The sequence below is a fragment of the Colobus angolensis genome, unplaced genomic scaffold (genome assembly GCF_000951035.1).
Source record: "Colobus angolensis palliatus isolate OR3802 unplaced genomic scaffold, Cang.pa_1.0 Scaffold322, whole genome shotgun sequence".
Classification (NCBI taxonomy): domain Eukaryota; kingdom Metazoa; phylum Chordata; class Mammalia; order Primates; family Cercopithecidae; genus Colobus; species Colobus angolensis.
In genome coordinates this window covers 1,587,033-1,606,886 of record NW_012116511.1, presented here as the reverse complement: position 1 = coordinate 1,606,886, position 19,854 = coordinate 1,587,033, and the positions used below count along the sequence as shown (strand labels likewise).

Below are 19,854 nucleotides of genomic sequence, written 5' to 3'. Positions count from 1 at the left end.
AAAAAAAAAGAAAGTAACAATTTACCTGTGCCAATTCCAAAACTAAGAATACATTTAAAGTCCGTTGATATTATTAGTATTCATCTGCTGCCATGTATATTTATGTTTCTCAACAGCCTGTGACCATTTTTTAAATTAGAATACCTATACCTTTTGATGATTTTTTTTTTTAAGTATCAACATGAATGCCAAATCACAATTTTAATTTTACTTTCCCTCTGGTTTACACTCTTTTATGTTTTACTGTGACTATGTACATTGGTTTCCTAGGAAACTATTCTAAGAGGAAAAAAATGATTAGCCATTTTCTTAAATTAGAAGCTACCTTTCTAGCAGCTGAGTAGTTGTGGGCAAGAATTTCAAAACTACTCTTTCTTCTCACCACTTCCATGTCAGGGTTACAATAAATACCCCCACACTCACACCCACACCAACGGACTATGCTGAATGTAAAGCTGAGTAATTATAATTAAGGTATTACACATTTAACACACCAATTTCCTTCAAAAGCATGGCAAAAAAAAAAAAAGAAATACCGCATATCAAAGTTCTGGTTAAAATAGAAAATCAAGTTGAAGCAGAGCACAGAAAACAACAGTTTCAGGGTTGAAGGGGGTACTGCTACAAGAAATGGATGATTACTTGGCTAATAAGTGATGATTTAATTATCTACTCTTAATAAGAACAGAATGCTGAGATCAACCTTTTGGTTCTTAAGGTCCTAAAATAAATAACATTTCTGTCATCTAGTCTCTTTTTAAGTGCACAATAGCACTGGGTTACAAACATTTTGCAAATCTCCCTCAAGTTTTTCAGTTGTCCAAAATATCCTGAAATGCCTTAAAAAAAATTTTTTTTTAATCACTTGACTTTAAGATTCAATTGCTTCTATTTAAAAAAACAACAACAAAAAAAAGATTTTTCTTTCCTCTGTAGAAATTCAAAAGAAAATAAGAAACTATACATATCAATATAAAAGTTTAAAAGATTATTGGGGTATTATTAATATTTCTAAATGTATTATTAAATACTGGGCCTTTCATAGAGTTTATGATTTAATGAAAAATGAACACATTACAGTGAATTAATTAATTTGGAATGTAACAACCCTTGCAACTATAAAACTTAACAACTTTTTCATTTAGAATAAGTATCGTTGGTGGAACATGTTTAAAAATCCAAGTGTGGGGGAAAGATTTAAAAGAGACTATGTCCGCTGGGCGCGGTGGCTCAAACCTGTAATCCCAGCACTTTGGGAGGCCGAGACAGGTGGATCACGAGGTCAGGAGATCGAGACCATCCTGGTCTACACAGTGAAACCCCGTCTCTACTAAAAAATACAAAAAACTAGCCGGGCGAGGTAGCGGGCGCCTGTAGTCCCAGCTATTCGGGAGGCTGAGGCAAGAGAATGGCGTAAACCCGGGAGGCGGAGCTTGCAGTGAGCCGAGATCGCGCCACTGCACTCCAGCCTGGGCGACAGAGCAAGACTCCGTCTCAAAAAAAAAATTAAAAAATAAAAAAAAAGACTGTCTCTCACGCCTTCAAATTTTAATCAGAAACAGCCCCATTTTTGAACCTGAGACAATGTTTCCATGCATTTCATCCTGAACTTTCCAATGTTTGGCTTACACTGGTTAATTCACTGGCTAGTGAAAGAGCATAGCATTGCCCAGAACAGGTGCAAGAGGGAATACTCAGTGACTTGGATGGCATCACACATTCTCTTGTTATTCTGATTGGAGGCTCTATGGCCACTACGTAGCATTCCAGCAAAAGCAGATGTAAATCAAGCAGCGAGTTTGTCACATTTCACTTGCCTGCTGCAAGCTAGGCAGGAAAGTGCTCACACTATGAACTTGTCTTCCAGAACTTTTGTTGATATAGCCTACATCATGATCCCTGGCAAGGGAGGAAAACACCAAGAAAAGGACAATGTTTTCCTCAGTATCCATTCACCAACTGCCAGTCACTCTTCCCCAGAGCCCAAAGCATATTGACCTTGGCACAAAAAAACCTGTCTGTCTCTCCTGATGACCCAGCTCTCTAGCAGGCAGGGTAGCTATGCCAGCTTGCTTGCCACTTCAACATCTGCGGGTACATAGATTTGAGAAAACACCTAGTGATTTCATTCAGATATAACACACAAAACTGAAGAAACATCCACAGAATCGTAAAAAGCAAGCGCTTTTATAAATATGTATGTGTGTATATACGTGTGTGCATATTACCTTTAAGGCAGGGGTGCCAGAGAGAAGTTCTGAGAAAAGTATGGAAGGAAAATATCCCATATGATCTTGAGTAATGTAGGATTTTTATAGGAATGTTGGAACACTCCTCACTCCTCCACAGTTTACCTAATACTCCTCCCACTACTACTTCCAAACCAAATGCAACACTATTAATGCATTAACACCCCAGTTGCTAAATTTTAGGAACATAAACATAAATCACCTGTTTTAGTTTGTTAAATAACAATTAACGATTAAATTTTTAAGCTTAAATCGATTAACTTCACTTAGAATATTTTCCCTTTCTGTAAACCAATGAAATAGCTATAAATTCTTTCTTAGTAAGTACTAATAAAGCCTTAATAGTTACTTTTGGCTGGGCATGGTGGCTCACAACTGTAATCCCCGCACTTTGGGAGGCCCAGGTAGGCAGATCATTTGAGGTCAGGAGTTCAAGACCAGCCTCATCAACATGGCGAAACCCTGTCTCTACTTAAGAAAAAAAAAAAAAAAATTAGCCGGGCATGGTGGCATGTGCCTATAATCCCAGCTACTGGAGAGGCTGAGGCAGGAGGATCGCTTGAATCTGGGAGGCGGAGGTTGCAGTGAGCCAAGACCATACCACTGCACTGTAGCCTGGGAGACAGAGCAAGACTCCACTTCAAAAAAAAAAAGTTACTTTCTTCCATACCTCAAGTTTCTAATTCACTTCTGAAATAACAAATGTTAGCAGAGAAACATGAAAAGGAGAATTATAATCAATTGCCCATAAAAATCTTAACTACCTTAAAAAGTTTTTCTATAATATCTAAAAAGTTACCCCATTTATGAATTAGGAGCTTGTGATTTAAGAACAATGCTGCAAGTTTGTTGGCTCAGTGACTAGCTGTATGGCACTGGAAAGTGGCTTCCCAGCTCTAAGCCTCAGCTCACTCATCTGTAAAATGGATTAAGAACAATAACCATTACATTGTTTTTGGGTGTATTAAATGAGGTAAGCATCTCCTGATAACATCTGGCACATGGTAAGCACTCAGGAAGATACGTATATGCATTTTGAATCAGAAGATAGGGATACACATTAAAAGAAAATTGAAGGCCAACTATATGCTCAGCCTCACGTAATGATCCACTTGGGACTTTTCATTAGCATTTTAATAGAATTTGTTTACTAGAATTGAAGGTGAATGTTTTATAAGACTGTAACTGTTTGTTATGTTAATTAAAGGGGGGGAAAAAAACAAGAGAACAGGTTCAACATACCATCTCTTCCTTGGTATTTGTTTTCATTTGTTCTAAGTGACTGCGATTCAGTGCCACCTGGAGCCTAAACATAGAAAACAGGCCATTTAGTCATCTCCAACTCAAAACCGGAGAAAATGATATTGTAAATAATTTTGTTACTAATCTTTAGAGTACAAGAAATGTACTCAGAATTGTAACCATCACAGTGCAAAAGGGGCACTAAGGTAATAATCAACAAGCAATCATCCAAAAAATATTTTATTACCTACAACTTGTAAGAGACAATAGTAGGCCCAGTGGGAAATATAAAAAAAGTCATGAGTGTGTCCCTGTCATCAAGAATGCTACTATTTAGTGGAGGAGAAAGGACAAATATGTTAAAAAAAAATTAGTAATATCTATTAATTGACAAATGGATAAGCAAAATGTGGTCTATCTGTACAATGGAATGTTATTTGGCTATAAAAAGAAATGAAGTATTGATACATGCTGCAACATAAATAAACCTTGAAAACATTATGCTAAGTAAAAGGAACCAGTCACAAAGAGCCACATATTATATGATTCCATTTATAGCAAATGACCATAATATGAAAACCATAGAGACACAAAGCTGACTAGTGGTCACCTAAGAGTAGGGAGGGAAAGATGGGGAAGGATTGCTAATGGATACAGGCTTTCTTTTGGAAATAATAAAAATGTGCTAAAACTGATTGTGGTGATCATTGCACGACTGTGAATATGCTAAAAAGAACATTGAATTGTGCGCTTTTAGTGGGCGAATCGTATGGTATGTGAATTATATCTCAATCATGCTGTTATAAAACGGTAAAAGTACATGTCCCTAATAAAATAGAAATTCTTCAAGTAAAAAAAAAAAGAAGATTCCAGAAATAAACGGGAGATAAGTAACTAAATTACCCAACCAGCAATAAGCCCTAAAACATCTGAAGGAATTCCTGTTTTCAAGGGGCCGGGGCAGTGACATCCAAGGAATGGAGCCTTCCAAAGGTTTATGGAGATGGTAAACCATGGCTGACTCTGCTCAGCAGTAAATGTGGCCAGACAGTACTTCCTCCTTTCCAGGTAAGGCTTCAGAAGGAATTCAGAGGTCAGGAAGGAGAGTCTGGATCAACCACAGAAAGAGGTCTATTCAAATTATTTTAAAAAATAATTTTGATAATTCTATTGGATTTTATCTCAGACAGAAAGTGGCCATTGTAGTCTCACTACACATTTCACCTCAAGCTGTTGTCCGAGAAGGACTTCATCCTCCACCTGAAGTCTAAAAGGAACCTAGAAAAGCACTAGGCTAGGAACATCTTGACCACTAATGAACCACTTAGAGATGGGGAAAACCCAGGACAATGTTACAGTGACTACCAAGTCACAGAAGTGGGACGTGGGTACCCAGCATCACTTTAACCCCTTGAAGGACAGAGCAGTCCCATTCTCCCTCCCTCCTCCCACAAGTCGGCAGAGGCTGGTCCTGCATGGCACAATGAGCAGAGTGATTCCAATCTCACAAAAGAACACATATTTTGGAGCATGTGGTTGGAATTATTTTCCTTAGCAATTGAAGATGGCAGTACAGATGGTGTTCATTTCTGTATTATATTTCCTAGTGTCAGCAAGGCCTTCATGAGGAAGCATTTAACATGGAAGAGCTGAATATACACTCGCTCAAAAACAGAAGAACTGCAAGTGAAGATGGCTGGCCCACGTTTGCTTGAGGGATGGGGGAGATAAAGCACTTTTCTCATGGGTGGCAGTGTTTCAATTAAAGGCATGCAGTGTAAGCAAGTTACCACTATTCAAATTTCCTTTTGCTAGTTCTCTCTTAATGACTCCATCAGATGACACAATCCACCAATTACCTTGGACTCAAACCATGTGGTTCTGACACTGCCAGAAACTTGCTGGAAAAATGTTGTTTCTAGCACCGAGTAGCAACATCCTCTTGGAGACTGGCAGAAATCCCACAGTTTATATTTTGCTTAGGCTCAGCTCTCTGTTCCATCCCCCTTTTCACTTCCTCTTAACTCCCTTAGTGAGGGTTCTCTAATTGGGAAGAAAATGTCATAATACTAAATTTCCTTACCATTCATTTTTCTTCAGCTGGAAACCCAGCCCAGTCCTTTAATACTAGTGGATATCCCAAATAACCACTGGGTGGTAAGCAAGTGCTTAACTTAAGCAAGTGCCTGGAGCAATTTAATGACCCCAAAACTCCTATAATGGACTGGACTCCTAAAATGGACTGGACTTGATTCGAAATTGGTCATGCAAAGAGAGTAGCAATCTGCAGCTAGAAGGGCTTTCTTGCAAGAATAAAATGTCTACAAAAAGCAGAAGAGTGTCTACATGACAGGAAGATACCATGAATATAAACCCTTTCATTCCTTTTTTAAAATAAATAATCATTCTATTTTTGTTATCTTCTATAGTATGAATAGAATCTCATATTCAGGATGCTTAATGTCATAATCGTATACAAAATGCAAATATACCAGGATAGAGAGTGGTTAAAAGCATGTACTTCAAAATCAAACAAATTTGGGGTTACTATCTACAGGACACTGAGCAAGTTACTTAAAATCCGGCAGGGCGCAGTGGCTCACACCTGTAATCCCAGCGCTTTGGGAGGCTGAGGCAGGCAGATCACCTGAGGTCAGAAGTTCAAGACTAGCCTGGCCAACATAGCGAGACCCCGTCTCTACTAAAAGTACAAAAAATTAGCCGGGCATGGTGGCGTGCACCTGCAGTCCCAGCTACTAGGGAGGCTGAGGCAGGAGAATTGCTTGAACCTGGGAGGTGGAGGTTGCACTGAGCCAAGATTGTGCCACTGCATGCCAGCCTGAGTGACAGAGAGACTCCATTTCCAAAAATAAAAATTAAAAAATAAAATAAAATCTATGAGCCTCAGCCACAGAATGGAAATAACACCTCACTCACAAGACAGCTGTAAGGATTAAGTGAGATAAAGCACGTAAAGTGGTTGGCACAGTAATTGTTCAGCAATGGTGGCAGCAGCTGGTATTGTTATCATAATTATAATCATTGTTCAAGAGTCCCATTCCATGTTCATTCTCCTTCCAACCACCTCACTGGGTCTTTTAGGCCAGAGCTACTCAAGCCAGAATGTAAATCAACTTTGACCTCAAGAGCACCATCTAGATCAGCTGATTTTTTACTCTTTTTCTGGCAGCAAGACTTTTTTGATGAAAGAAAGAAGGATCATTTATATTCTGTGCAAGCTCCTTATGCCCTTACAGATGAGTAATAGGTAATCCACCAACTGGCTTGTTCGAGTAGCACTGATCTGAGCCACACAGTTCTTGTACGATTTTTGTTGTTGTTGTTGTTGTTTGAGATGGGTTCTCATTTTGTCACCCAGCCTGGAGTGCAGTGGCATGAACATAGCTCACTGCAGCCTCGACCTCTAGGGCTCAAGCGGTCCTCTGGCCTCAGCTCCACAAGTAGCTGGGCCTACAGGCACACGCCACCACACCCAGCTAATTCTTGTGCTTTTTGTAGAGATTGGGTTTTGCTATGTTGCCCAGGCTGGTCTTGAACTCTCCAGTCTCAGCCTCCCAAAGTGCTGGGATAACAGCTGTGAGCCACCACGCCCAGCCTCTCAAACTTTTATCATGCCTTCCCTGATACGTCTCTTCATTCATCAGTCCCACAGTCTCTACCAGACCCCACAGCTTTCATTAATAAGTCAATCACCTAGACAAATATTTACTCAATGTTTTGTGTGCTGTCGTTGTGGTAAGGCTAGATACCTTAAAGTTTAACCTAAAGCTGCCTCCTTACATATCTTATGTTCATCCTAAAGGGTTTCTCTGTATTTAGTGAACTCTAACCTAACTGAATATGTAAACAGACTGTAACCTACTCGTGTCAATCACCAAATTTTGACCAGTCAAAGGTGGCCAACTGTTCAAACCATATTCAAATAAGGCAAACACAAAGTTGTAACCAATCTGGCTGATTCTGTACCTCACTTCCGTTTTCTGTAGATCACTTTCCTTTCCCTGTCCATAAATCTTCTTTGACCACACGGTAGCAACTGGAGTCTCTCTGAATCTGCTGTGATTCTGGGGGCTGCCCAATTTGCAAATCATTGTTTGCTCAATTAAATTGTTAAATTTAATTTGTCTAAGGTCTTTCTTTTAACACCACAAAGGAGAAGTTACTTCATATCTCAAGGTTCCTACTTTGTAATTCAGCTGCAATTAGCTCCCTTACACTCTACTTCATCCATCCCCAAACGAGTCTAGGGACAAATCAAATATTCCTACAGCATTAATAGAGAGGGAAGAATACCCTAATCCTACTTTTTCTCTAAGTAACTGTTGGTAGTCACGTTGTCTGAGAAGCTGCCCCTGTCACTCCTAGTGGAGTTAGAGTCACTTCTAATGCTCCAAGGACACCCTCTTCCCCTGATGCATGGATTATCATGCTGAATTTTAACTAGTTTTGTTTTCTGCCTCATCAGTATAACTTCCAGAAAGGCAGGAAGCAAGTCTCTCTTGTTTGCTGCAAGCATAGAGGGTGATCATTATGTTTTTAATCATTCGAATTAAACCAGATTGATCCAATTAATTGTAAGCAATTAGTCCTTTGCCTTAACATCAAAAAAGAAAACCTACTGTTTCTTTCGATTCTCTCTGTTGAGCAAATATGTCTCTGACGTCAGGAATCTGGTACTGTTTGTTTTTTTTCCTCAAGGTCTGGGAGACCGTCTCTACTCGCTTCTGAACTGCTGCTGCCTGGGTCCGGGTCAATGTTGATAGAAATACCATGCTTTCCTGTGGATCTCCAGCAGACTCTCCGAAGAGATTGGACAAACCGGCCTCTTTAAGCCACTCTTCTTCCAATTCTCCCTCTAAGACAGTAGAGAAAAGTGGTACTTAAATCACAAAATATAAGAACCTTTACATTTTTTAAGCTGTTAAAAATTCTTACTAAAACTCTTCTATTGTAACCAAACCACAGTGCTAATAATCATTATCTAAAACTTGGACAACTGCCATACACTCCAGCCACGATATCAAATTTTAGATGGATTTCATATATACTCAATTAAAATTTTTAAATGACTTCACATGTAATTAACCTCTATAACTTCCTTGCAGATTAACCCAGAGGATGATACTATTCCCCTTCCAGAGATGAGCAAAGAATAAAAAGATAACTTACTTCCATCAAGTTACAGAAGGAAGTCAATGCTGGGGCTATACATTAAGCCCAGTTTCTTGGCTTAAATTCAGTACTACCTCAGAGTCCAACACTAATTTATGGAAAGCCTTGTTTTCTCTGTTCACTGTAGCTGACACGAAGTGCAGCAAAGAAGTTAACAGCATCAGAATATTGGGAACTAATCAATTTCAAATTAATTTTTCTAATCTTCCAAGTCAGCACATCAGATGATGTTATTTTACAATGTTTTTTAAAAGCACAATATATTCAGCAAAAAAAGCTTATATAGGAAGCTAATCAAACAAGAATCAATTCAAAACACTGAAAGCAGGAAGTAAATATTCATGCAAATATTGTGTAAGATCTAATCAAAGTTATTTAAAAGCAGAAGGATAATTAGAATAGATTCTTTCCAACCATCATGTTTATAGAGGAAAATAAAAGAGGGATGAATTGGGACACAAAAGACCTGGATCTGTACCCCATTTCTGCACCTTGATAGCCAAGTCTCTTTGGACAAGTTACTTAGCCTCAAGTTGACTCTGTTTTCTGATCTGTACACTAAAGCATACCTCTTCCAGCTATGCTATAACCAAAGGTGAGAACGTGATATGGAAGGAGCTTTGAAAAGCCCTGAGACAGACTGAATCACATGGTATAGCACCTAGTCCTGCCTGTCTTTCTATACTACATAAACTTATTGATGGCAGAAATCAAGTATTAATAACTGACTTCAAGAGACATAAGCCAGTACTAGGCACTCTGCACACCAGACAACAAAAACAGCTTACTAGCATAAAAAGTCAGCAAGGCTGGGCATGGTGGCTCAGGCTTGTAATCCCAGCACTTTCGAGGTGGGTGGATCACTTGAGGTCAGGAGTTGGAGACCAGCCTGGCCAACATGGTAAAACCCCCTCTCTACTAAAAATACAAAAATTAGCTAGGCATGGTGGTGCACGCCTGTAATCTCAGCTACTAGGGAGGCTGAGGTGAGAGAATCTCTTGAACCTGGGAGGCAGAGGTTGCAATGAACTGAGATAGTGCCACTCCAGCCTGGGCGACAGAGCGAGACTGTCTCAAACAAAACAAAACAAAACAAAACAAAACAACAACAAACAAGTAAGTTAGCCATTATTACTTATGCTTTTAAGGTAGTACTCAGTATTGGTGTACAAAACCAAATTGCCAGAAAAAAAGCTGATGTTTTTATACAACAAGGAAAATAAACAAGATTACTATGTAGAGTCACTTTCTCCATTAAAAAGTAGAAGTAAAGCTTAAACAATTTAAAGTCTAAGAAAAGGTGTGGGCATGTAGAAAACATTCCCAATCTTCTTGATGACCACATAGTACATAATAATCAATGAATCTAATTGACATTGGAGAATTATCAAACAGCTAACGACATACTTCTATGTATTGGGTTTAAACGCCGCTTTCTCAAACATATTCTCTCCTTATTCAGCAGACTAGTATGCTACGTCCATCTTGAAACAGGGAGAAAGAAAGGGTGAAAGATACTGTTAATTATCACAAATAAGCTTGACTTTATTGGTATCATATTTGGGAAACAGTGACAGAAAAATAAACAAGAAGCTAAAGAATGAGTTAACTGTAGTGTTCTTCTAGGTCTAAGAAATTAAATTAAGAAAAATCCCCAAGTCTTCTTTTTAAATTAGTATTGGTAGATTTTTCAAGCAATGTTGTAGCCAAGAAGAAAAATCTTATTCATATAGATTTTGCTACTTAATTAGATCCTAAGTAATTTAGTTAAGAAGTCATCGTGTTGAGAAGGAAGTCTATTCGTGAATCACAAAGCACTGATTGGGGCTCTCACATTTTGGCATTTATATATCAACTTACATAAACATACTTACAAATGTATAGATGGCACAAAGCATAGAAAGAAAGCTAATACAACAGACAAGAGAATTGGACATGAAAAACTTGGCAACTGCTTGAATTTCAGAGATTAAAAGAAATGGTACAAAAAAACTTTTAAGTAAAGTTTTACATGTTTCTCCCAGAATATCAAGTATTATAGCAGACAATGGGAACTATGGCTGGAAAGTGACTCTACAGAAATTATGCACCAAATACAAGAAAGAAGTAAATATGGAAGCTAAAAACGGTAATGCCACCATCTACTGCCCAACTCTATATTTTTAGATTAGTTGGCTAAACATGAGCCGTTGCATCCAATCTGGAGAACTATACTTTGAATGACAAAATAGCCAGGACCACAGCAGGTCTTTGAAAACCACCCACAAAGATTGGTTTATGTGAATTTTCTTTCCAGAAAGGTCCTGGCTAGGAACAAGATAAATATTCTCAAATATATGAAAGGCTATCATGTAAAAATAGAAGAGCCCTGTTCCATTTGTCCCAAAGGCATAATTACAGCAAGAGAGTCAAAGATAGAGGACAGCAGACTGTAAATCAATAAAACAAAGATCAAAAGAACTCAAGCTGACCGACCACTGGAAAAACAGTATCACTGCAAAGCAGTGCTCTTTCTATCACCATCTGCACTCACTACAGACCAAATGACAACGTGGCTACCACATTCCAGAAGATATTTAAAGGGAGGTTAGATGGTTTCAAAGATGAAGTCTAACTCTAAAAGGCTATGATACAGTGAGCTTAGCCAACAACATTCCAGCCATATCTATGACTAAGCTAACTTACTTATGCCACTTGTATCTGGCAGTTGCATCCATAAATCTGCCTGAAACAAGTAATTTTCAAGTTGAAAGGCAGTATCTTTTTTTGGTGGTCCTAGCTTTAATTTTTGTTGTTGTTGTTGTTGTTCTCCTCTTCCTTTCTATGCATTCATTTCCTATAAATACAAATACAAACAATAAAAGCTTTATTTAGTTAGTTATTACCATCAGGTTCTTTGACGACAACCACCTCTTGATCTTCTTGTCTGTTTTCACTAGATTTCTTGATGTTTTCTAGTTCTATCCAATAGTCTTCCATAGACAGTTCATCCAAAGAATCGTGGGAAATTGATCGATCAAATGGAGGCTTCTCCATAACTCTGGTGGTAGTGCTTTCCTGGTTCATAGTGTACTGGCCATATCTGCGACTACAAATTCAAAAGAACACATGGTTTATTTTAGTACAAAAGGAAGCAGTATAATTTCTAAAGTATCACAGCAATAAGCTGGAGAATTTGTTAACTCCTTAAGTTCTCCTTAATAAAACCAAAGGAATATATATTTTGAAACTGTTTACTCTGGAGTGCTACTGATTATAATATGCTTGTAGAATAAACAGTTGCATGTTCCATAGAAAAGTATGGTGAAGTACAAAGAGCAACATGGTAAATTATTTTTCCATTTACATTAAATGAAGACTCATTTTTCAAATATATTTTTTAGCGACAAGGTCTTGCTTTGTTGCCAAGGTTCGAGTGCACCAGTGTGACCATCACTCACTCTAATTCTAAACTACTGGGCTCAAGTGATCCTCCTACCTTAGTCTCCTGAGTAGCTACTACTACAGGTATATACCATATTGCCCAGCTATTTCTTTTTCTTTTGGCAGACATGGGGTCTTGCTGTGTTGCCCAGGTTGGTCTGAAACTCCGGGCCTCAAATGATCCTCAACTGATCCTCCCACCTCAACCTCCCAAAGCACTGAGATTAAAGGCATGAGCCACCACACCCAGGGATAAGAGTCATTTAAACCTGAAACTTAGTTTTTAAAAAGTAACATGTTAAATCTTAATTACAGACTATTAATTGGGAATGAATTTTACACAATTTTTGTGTTTATCATTTATATTCATAAACCAAACTTAGTCAACTGTTATATAGCAAATATTATCAACCGATGAACTATTTGAATTTCCATTTTATTTTTGAAATCAAAATATAAACAGGATGATTTAAGTTTGCTGTTATAATCTACTGTAGAAAGCAATTTCTAATCTTTATTTATAAATGGACCCATGATTTATTTGTATTAAAAATTCCATTGCCGGGCGCGGTGGCTCAAGCCTGTAATCCCAGCACTTTGGGAGGCTGAGATGGGCGGATCATGAGGTCAGGAGATCGAGACCATCCTGGCTAACACGGTGAAACCCCGTCTCTACTAAAAAATACAAAAAACTAGCCGGGCGAGGTGGTGGGCGCCTGTAGTCCCAGCTACTCCGGAGGCTGAGGCAGGAGAATGGTGTAAACCCGGGAGGCGGAGCTTGCAGTGAGCTGAGATCCGGCCACTGCACTCCAGCCTGGGCGACAGAGCAAGACTCCGTCTCAAAAAAAAAAAAAAAAAAAAAAATTCCAAAATGTGGTAAAAACTCATTTATTAGCAACTCTGAATAGCTTGGAATTACCTCAAACATTTCTCTCTCTGATATTATCTATGAAGAATAAATTGAATAAATAAGAGCATTTGTGTAACTTCAAGTAAACGGTATTTTTTGTTATAATTCACATCTCACCTACTTCTAAAATTGAATTAAAGGACCTTGTAAGACCTAGATATAAAAAAAATAAGTTTTTGTTTTATTATTTGTAGAGAAAACCATGCCTGATTCCTTAAAAGAAGAAATTTTTCAGCTTTGATGCCTTTCCTTTATTTACAGTTGATATGGTTTTGCTATGTCCCCACCCAAATCTCATCTTGAATTGTAGTAACCATAAGCCCCACATGTCCTGGGGGGACCCAATAGGAAGGTAATTTAATCATGGGGACAGTTACCTTCATGCTGTTCTCGTGATAGTGAGTGAGCTGTCACGAGATCTGATGGTTTCATAAGGGGCTTTTCCCCTTTTTGCTTGTTAATTCTCCTTGTTGCCATCATGTGAAGAAGGGTATGTTTGCTTCCCTTTCTGCCATGATTTAAGTTTCCTGAGGCTTCCCCAGCCATGCTGAACTGTGAGTCAATTAAACCTCTTTCCTTTACAAATTACCCAGTCTCAGGTATGTCTTTATTAGCAGCATGAGAATGGACTAACACAACAATAAATTTTTTTAAAGAATACAATTTGAGTGAGGACAATCGTTGAATAACTGTTTTGCTATTTTAATTTTCAGATTACTTCTCTCAAGAAGGACTTCCAGGAAGTAATTCTTCGTTTGCCAGATTGGTTTTACTTACTGTACATATTGAAAATAAATTTAAAATTACAATAAAATTCTTCAACACTGTGTGAACATTCACATTTAAACTAGCCTTTCCCAAAATTGTTTAAAATAGTAGGATTTTGCCGGGCGCGGTGGCGCAAGCCTGTAATCCCAGCACTTTGGGAGGCCGAGACGGGCGGATCACGAGGTCAGGAGATCGAGACCATCCTGGCTAACGTGGCGAAACCCCGTCTCTACTAAATATACAAAAAACTAGCCGGGCGACGTGGCGGGCGCCTGTAGTCCCAGCTACTCGGGAGGCTGAGGCAGGAGAATGGCGTGAACCCGGGAGTGGGAGCTTGCAGTGAGCTGAGATCCGGCCACTGCACTCCAGCCTGGGCGGCAGAGCGAGACTCCGTCTCAAAAAAAAAAAAAAGTAGGATTTTAATAGTACATAGAGGAGAGGGTCACTAAACTCTGGGCAGATCTATCCAGCAGCTTAATTCCAACTGGTTTGTTAGAAAAAGTCAAGGAACTTAATTGCCTATTGCTGCAAATAAATGCAGTATAACTGAGCACTTAGCTTTAATATGCTGATATGCCAGTTTTATTCCTTTAAAGATGATTCTTCCTGCCTTGATTACAAACTTTATTAATGCTGGTTACATGCATGAATAAACAATCACTATAATCTCTCCCCAGTAGCAACCTTGGGGTGGTGATGGGTGGGAATTAGGACAGGGGCCAACAAGCCTAAGTCTAGACATGTTTGTGAATCTCTTTCCTTAAGTCTCCATTGTTTATTGTTTGCCTTCTTCATCCCTTAATTCAAGGGGTACTTCCTCCCTCCCTGGCCTCAATCGTCCTGTTTACATCTCTGTATTCCACCTGGGTCCCCATATCCGGCCCCAATGGTCATTACGTAGCCAGTATTTTTCTTTTAGAGTTTTCACTCCTGATTCTTAAATTAACATGTAAATGAGAAAGTCATCCCTCTCTTAAAAACAAAAAATATGTATTTTTAAATTTCTGGTTCATCAGCTCAACTTATCTATATTGTTCATATTCCTTACTTCTGCCTTACCAGGATAGCTGTTAATTTACAGATGCCTGCCAGATTCATTTTTCATATTGCATGTCAAATATACAGATGCCTTATCCTTTTGTTTTCTCTCTCATAGTGTGAAATTGACCACCTTTTCTGTCTCCTTCAACTCTTACCCCCCTGTGAGACCACAATAAGTACTGTAAACTGTGTGAAGTATAATGACTAACGCCAAATAATTTGGTTTATCTGCTCATGGCAAAAAGGTGCAGTTGAACGAGAAGTACATTAAGCCTTTCAGTCCTGAAGGAATGTGTTTATTCTGGCAAGAATTTTCCAGTAAATTTCCATTAAGATAGCATGTGCAGAAAAATGCAAGGTCATTGAGTAACACCATTGTTACATAAATACACCATCTATATCAAGCCTTGCTTTCAAAACATGCATAAAGCAAAAATTGAATAGCTTAGTGCTGATGAATTGACTCAATATTTTGACTTTAATAAGATTCAGAAGCTGAATAGCTTTGTGATAACCTAAAAATACTGAGTCATGGAAAGGAGGAATTTTCTTTTTCTTTCTTCCATATTTTTTTGATCACTGGTAAATACTGCAAGAACACATTTTCATTTTTAAATAAGAGGGGATGAGGAGTGGGAAGGAGGCAGCCATTCAGTAATAGACTACCCTCCTTGGTCAACCTGCCGTGTATTTTTTCATTTGTCTAAAAATGTAAGTGAACATTCCTTCAGTTTACATCAATGAACATGTTGTGTTACTTCTTTTCTTTGTAGAATATATTCTACTTTTGTACTTCAGACAGGCAGTGACTAAAAGCCTGGACCCTCTTAAAACCATTCTGCTAAGAGGCCAGTTAACTTGTTTCCTCTTTTCTGTTTTTAGGAGTATGTTATATGATATCATGTTCATTCTGCAAATGAGGTTCAAAAACATAAAGCAACATCTGCTAGATGTAATGAAGTACAGAGCAGAAATATTTTATATTTCCAAAAGATCCAAGCTGACACATGGTGTTGAAATCAAAGAAACAAGCAGTTTATACCACAGGCAACTACCAGTGACCCCTACCTGACTTTCTAGCAAGCAATTATTCCAAGTTCCTTCCTCCTCCCTCTCCCTCCAGAATTCTGTGTGCTAATCATGCCACGGATATGCTTCAGAAGCTCCCGCATTTCTCACCTTTTCCAACTATAATGACAGAACCAGACACTGTCCTCTAAAGGAAGTTACCAGCATTGCTCTATAAAGAATCACTTCCTAGCTTGCTGTACAAGTCATGCTCTTTCCAATACACCAGAGTATAATCATTTTGCTTTTTTACCATGGACACTCACATCACAAGCAAATATTCACTTTACAGACCCTGATGGGCCTTCCCGGAATCTTCTTTTCCATCTTGCTAGCATGCTCTGTTTACAAAAATGAGGGCTTTGTTTTGGTGTATTTTCCCCAGGTATGTGCTATCCCATTTTCTGGTGATACATTTTCCACCTAAATCAGTGAATTTCAAAGGCAATGATATCGTTCAGGGTATGAGTTATAATGCCTGTTGTTTATTTTGTCATAGCGAATATTAAACTGGTCTGACATTTTTTCTTTACAAAGAGGTGGGAGTTGCCATTGATTATACTGAGGTCAGCTAGAAGATTGATGATTCATTCTGCTATCAATGCAGTCAGCTCAGTCAGCAAAACGAAATGGAAACATATGGAACTAGGAGTCTAAGTACCAAATGATTCCAGCTCTACTTAACTGCAATCTTTGGGTAAATCACTCAATTTCTCTACTCCTCACTTTTGCTATCTAAAAAATGGGAAGAATAACAGTAGCCTTGTTTGCTTTGCTTGTTGTGAAAATTCTTACTGAAGTGCCTCATAGGTAACCATGAAAAACGTGCCCTAGGTAAACTTGTGCTAACTGCATAGAACTGCCCCTCACACTGTGTAATAAGATCCAGAGGAATCATATGTCCTCTAGAATATTTTTGGTCTCAGGACTCCTTTACACACTTAAGACTGTTCTAAGACCCTCAAAGAGCTTTTGCTTATGTAGGCGATATCTATTGATATTTATAATATTAAATACTGAAACAAAAAAATTTAAATACTATTCATTTAAGAATAAACACCTTCACAGAGATAACATTAAAAAGGCCATTTTTCAAATAAAAATAGTGAGATGAGTAGCTCTGTTTTATATTTTTGAAACTGCCTTTAATGTCAAGCTTAACAGAAGACATCTGGATTCTTACATCTGCTTCTGCGTTCAGTCTTTTACAATATTACAGTTCACGTCGTCTCTGGGAAACTCCACTGTATTCTCATGAGAGAATGAGAGTGAAAGAGGCAAATAACATCTTAGCGTTATTATGAATACAGTTTTACTCTGCTACACACCTGAAAGGGTCTGGAGAGCCTCAGGTGTTCCCAGACCACACTTTGAAAACCACTGTTTTAAGAATTCTCAAAAACAACACCTAATGGGTCTGAAAATGCACATTTCAATTCTGTGGGCAAAACTCCAGAAAGCCCTTTGAGAGAAACAGACTTGCATTCCTAGTGACTGGACCTATTTCTTTGTTTTTGTTTAGTTCTGTATCTTTTCACAAAAACTGGGACTTATTCCAATATATCCATATTTAATTTATACTATAATGACAAAGAATAAAAACTTCATTAAAAAAAAAACCCTCCCTTACCAATATTGTTAATCTTTTGCTGGTGTCCATTATGAGTAAAGGGGCAGAAGTTCTCTCTGGGTGTCCCCTTTTGGCGTATATTTGAAAAATGTGCCTTAATGTGCCTTTGTCATCCCTACCCTCTAGCTAAAACTCCCTCAGGGCAGATTTATTTGTAAGTAGGATGTTTCTTCTGAGCTCATATATTTAACTATCTGGTCCAATTTCTACCTTGTGTTCCCTACCCTGTTAAAAGTCCTGCCGTGATGCTTTATATCCAGTCTGTCTCCTGATTCCGACCCTTCCAGGCATTTTTGTGGCCCAAAGTCAGCTTTCTTGAAATGCTCTGATCCTAGCACCTGTTTCGTTTTGTTTTCTTACAAGATCCTTTCTAAAAAGGATATACTTTCTTTCATGTTCCCTATTCTACTTTTATTTCCATGCAGGACAAGAAGTGACTGAGTTGGGATAAACATACAGTGTAAGACAGAAGAATAAAGTTTATTTTTGTTTCGGCTTTGTTCTGTTTTAATGTGTAGAAAAAGAAAAGGCAGTGGGGTGGGGGTTCTTACTCAGATCATGACTTATAAACCATAATTACTAAGAATATTCTAGAAAAAGCCCTATGTATTGAAGTGTAAACATCAGAATGCTATTGCACCTCAGAGATTTAAACCTATCCCATCATTTTCTAGATGAGGTAATGAGGCCTCAAGGTTAAATCTTCCCCAATTTTACCCAGCAAAGGGGTGACAGAACCGAGATTAGTGCCCTCATTTCTTCTTCAGTGGTCACTTTAATATGTCAAACAGACTAAAAAGGGTAGGATTTACTTTGTTTTCCCCAGATGCATCAATCTTTCTGAGTCTGTATTGCGTATAGCCAAGGCAAAAGTAATCTTGTTGACAGTCTATAATTTGCACTTTCAAATGACCATTACACTTATCAAGAAAAAAATACATTTAAAAATCAAACCATATATTTTTAAAAGGGATGAGAATTATTTTCCAATGCACTTTTTTAATTTTTCAATTTTTTGTTTTCTGAGACGGGGTTTTGTTGTGTCTCCCAGGCCAAAGTGCAGTAGCACAGTCATAGCTCGCTACAGCCTCGAGCTCCTGGGCTCAAGCAATCCTCCCAACTTAGCCTCCCTGAGTAGGTGGGACTACAGGCACATACCACTTCACCTGGCTAACTTTTTCTAGAGACAGAGTCTCCTTGTATTGCCAAGGCTGGTCTGGAACTCCTGGCCTCAGGCAATCCTCCTGTCTCAGCCTCCCAAAGTGTTGGGATTACAGGTGTAAGGCACTGTCCCTGTTCAATGCACTTTCTAAAATATGGTTTGTGGCCAGGCACAGTGGCTCACACTTGTAATCCCACTGCTTTGGGAGGCTGAAGTGGGAAGAGTGCTTGAGCCCAGAAGTTCAAGACCAGCCTGGGCAACTAGTAAGACACCCATCTCTATTTACAAAAAAAAAAAAAAATATGTCATGCTGGGCATAACTTCAAATATAATCTGTTTTTAAAAAAACTTTGTTTTGTAAATTTTGAAATTTTAAAATTTAATACTGTTTCTTTATATTATCTCTATGTTGAAAAAAAAAAAAGCATGTTTCTCATGTGTAGATTTCTTTCGTTTCAGCAGTCATATTAAAGAACTACTGTAATCACTACTATGGTGAGATGGTAAAGCTATTAATACTGTGTAATGGCCCTGTCCATCAAAATATGCTGAATTTGAATGACTATGAAGAGCTGCAGCCTATGAATGACCCAAGTCATTTTTATCCCTTCAAAGAGAATGCCTACTGTTGTTTAGCTGAAAGCAGTAATTATTAGAAGTGTCTCTAACATCCAGGAAGAAAGAACCCTGATAATGCCTGAAGCCAGTAAGAAGTTGATTAGAAAGCAATACCACATCACTCACCCACACACATACCCATGCAACCATCAGAACCCAGAGAAAGAATCTAATCTCTTCTATCTGACTCAATTGCTATAGTCTCAAGGATGTACTGAACTTCACATAAACTCACTTATTTTCCTCTTTGCATATCTTACTCTTTTCATTTTGGGAAAAAAATAAAATTTACTTAGTTCTTTCAGCTTTCCTTTTCTTTAAAAATAAAAGTTGCAGCCCGGTGCGGTGGCTCACGCCTATAATCCCAGCACTTTGGGAGGCCGAGGCGGGCGAATCATGAGGTCAGGAGATTGAGACCAGCCTGGCCAACATGGTGAAACCTCGTCTCTACTAAAAATACAAAAATTAGCTGGGCATAGTGGCGCAAGCCTGTAGTCCCAGCTACTCTCGAGGCTGAGGCAGGAGAATCGCTGGAACCCAGGAGGCGGAG

The 19,854-nt window shown here is 38.5% G+C and overlaps 1 protein-coding gene across 2 annotated transcripts in view; it reads right to left on the bottom strand.

The window, feature by feature from the left end:
• ARHGAP18 (Rho GTPase activating protein 18) overlaps positions 1-19,854 on the bottom strand; it is a 141,637-nt gene that overhangs the window by 56,572 nt on the left and 65,211 nt on the right. For both annotated transcript variants that reach the window (XM_011951652.1, XM_011951653.1), the window contains exons 2-4: positions 11,570-11,772; positions 8,132-8,367; positions 3,492-3,555 (exon numbers count right to left, since the gene is read on the bottom strand). In XM_011951652.1, coding sequence (XP_011807042.1) covers positions 3,492-3,555; positions 8,132-8,367; positions 11,570-11,772 — 503 coding nt within the window. The remainder of the gene's footprint in view (positions 1-3,491; positions 3,556-8,131; positions 8,368-11,569; positions 11,773-19,854) is intronic.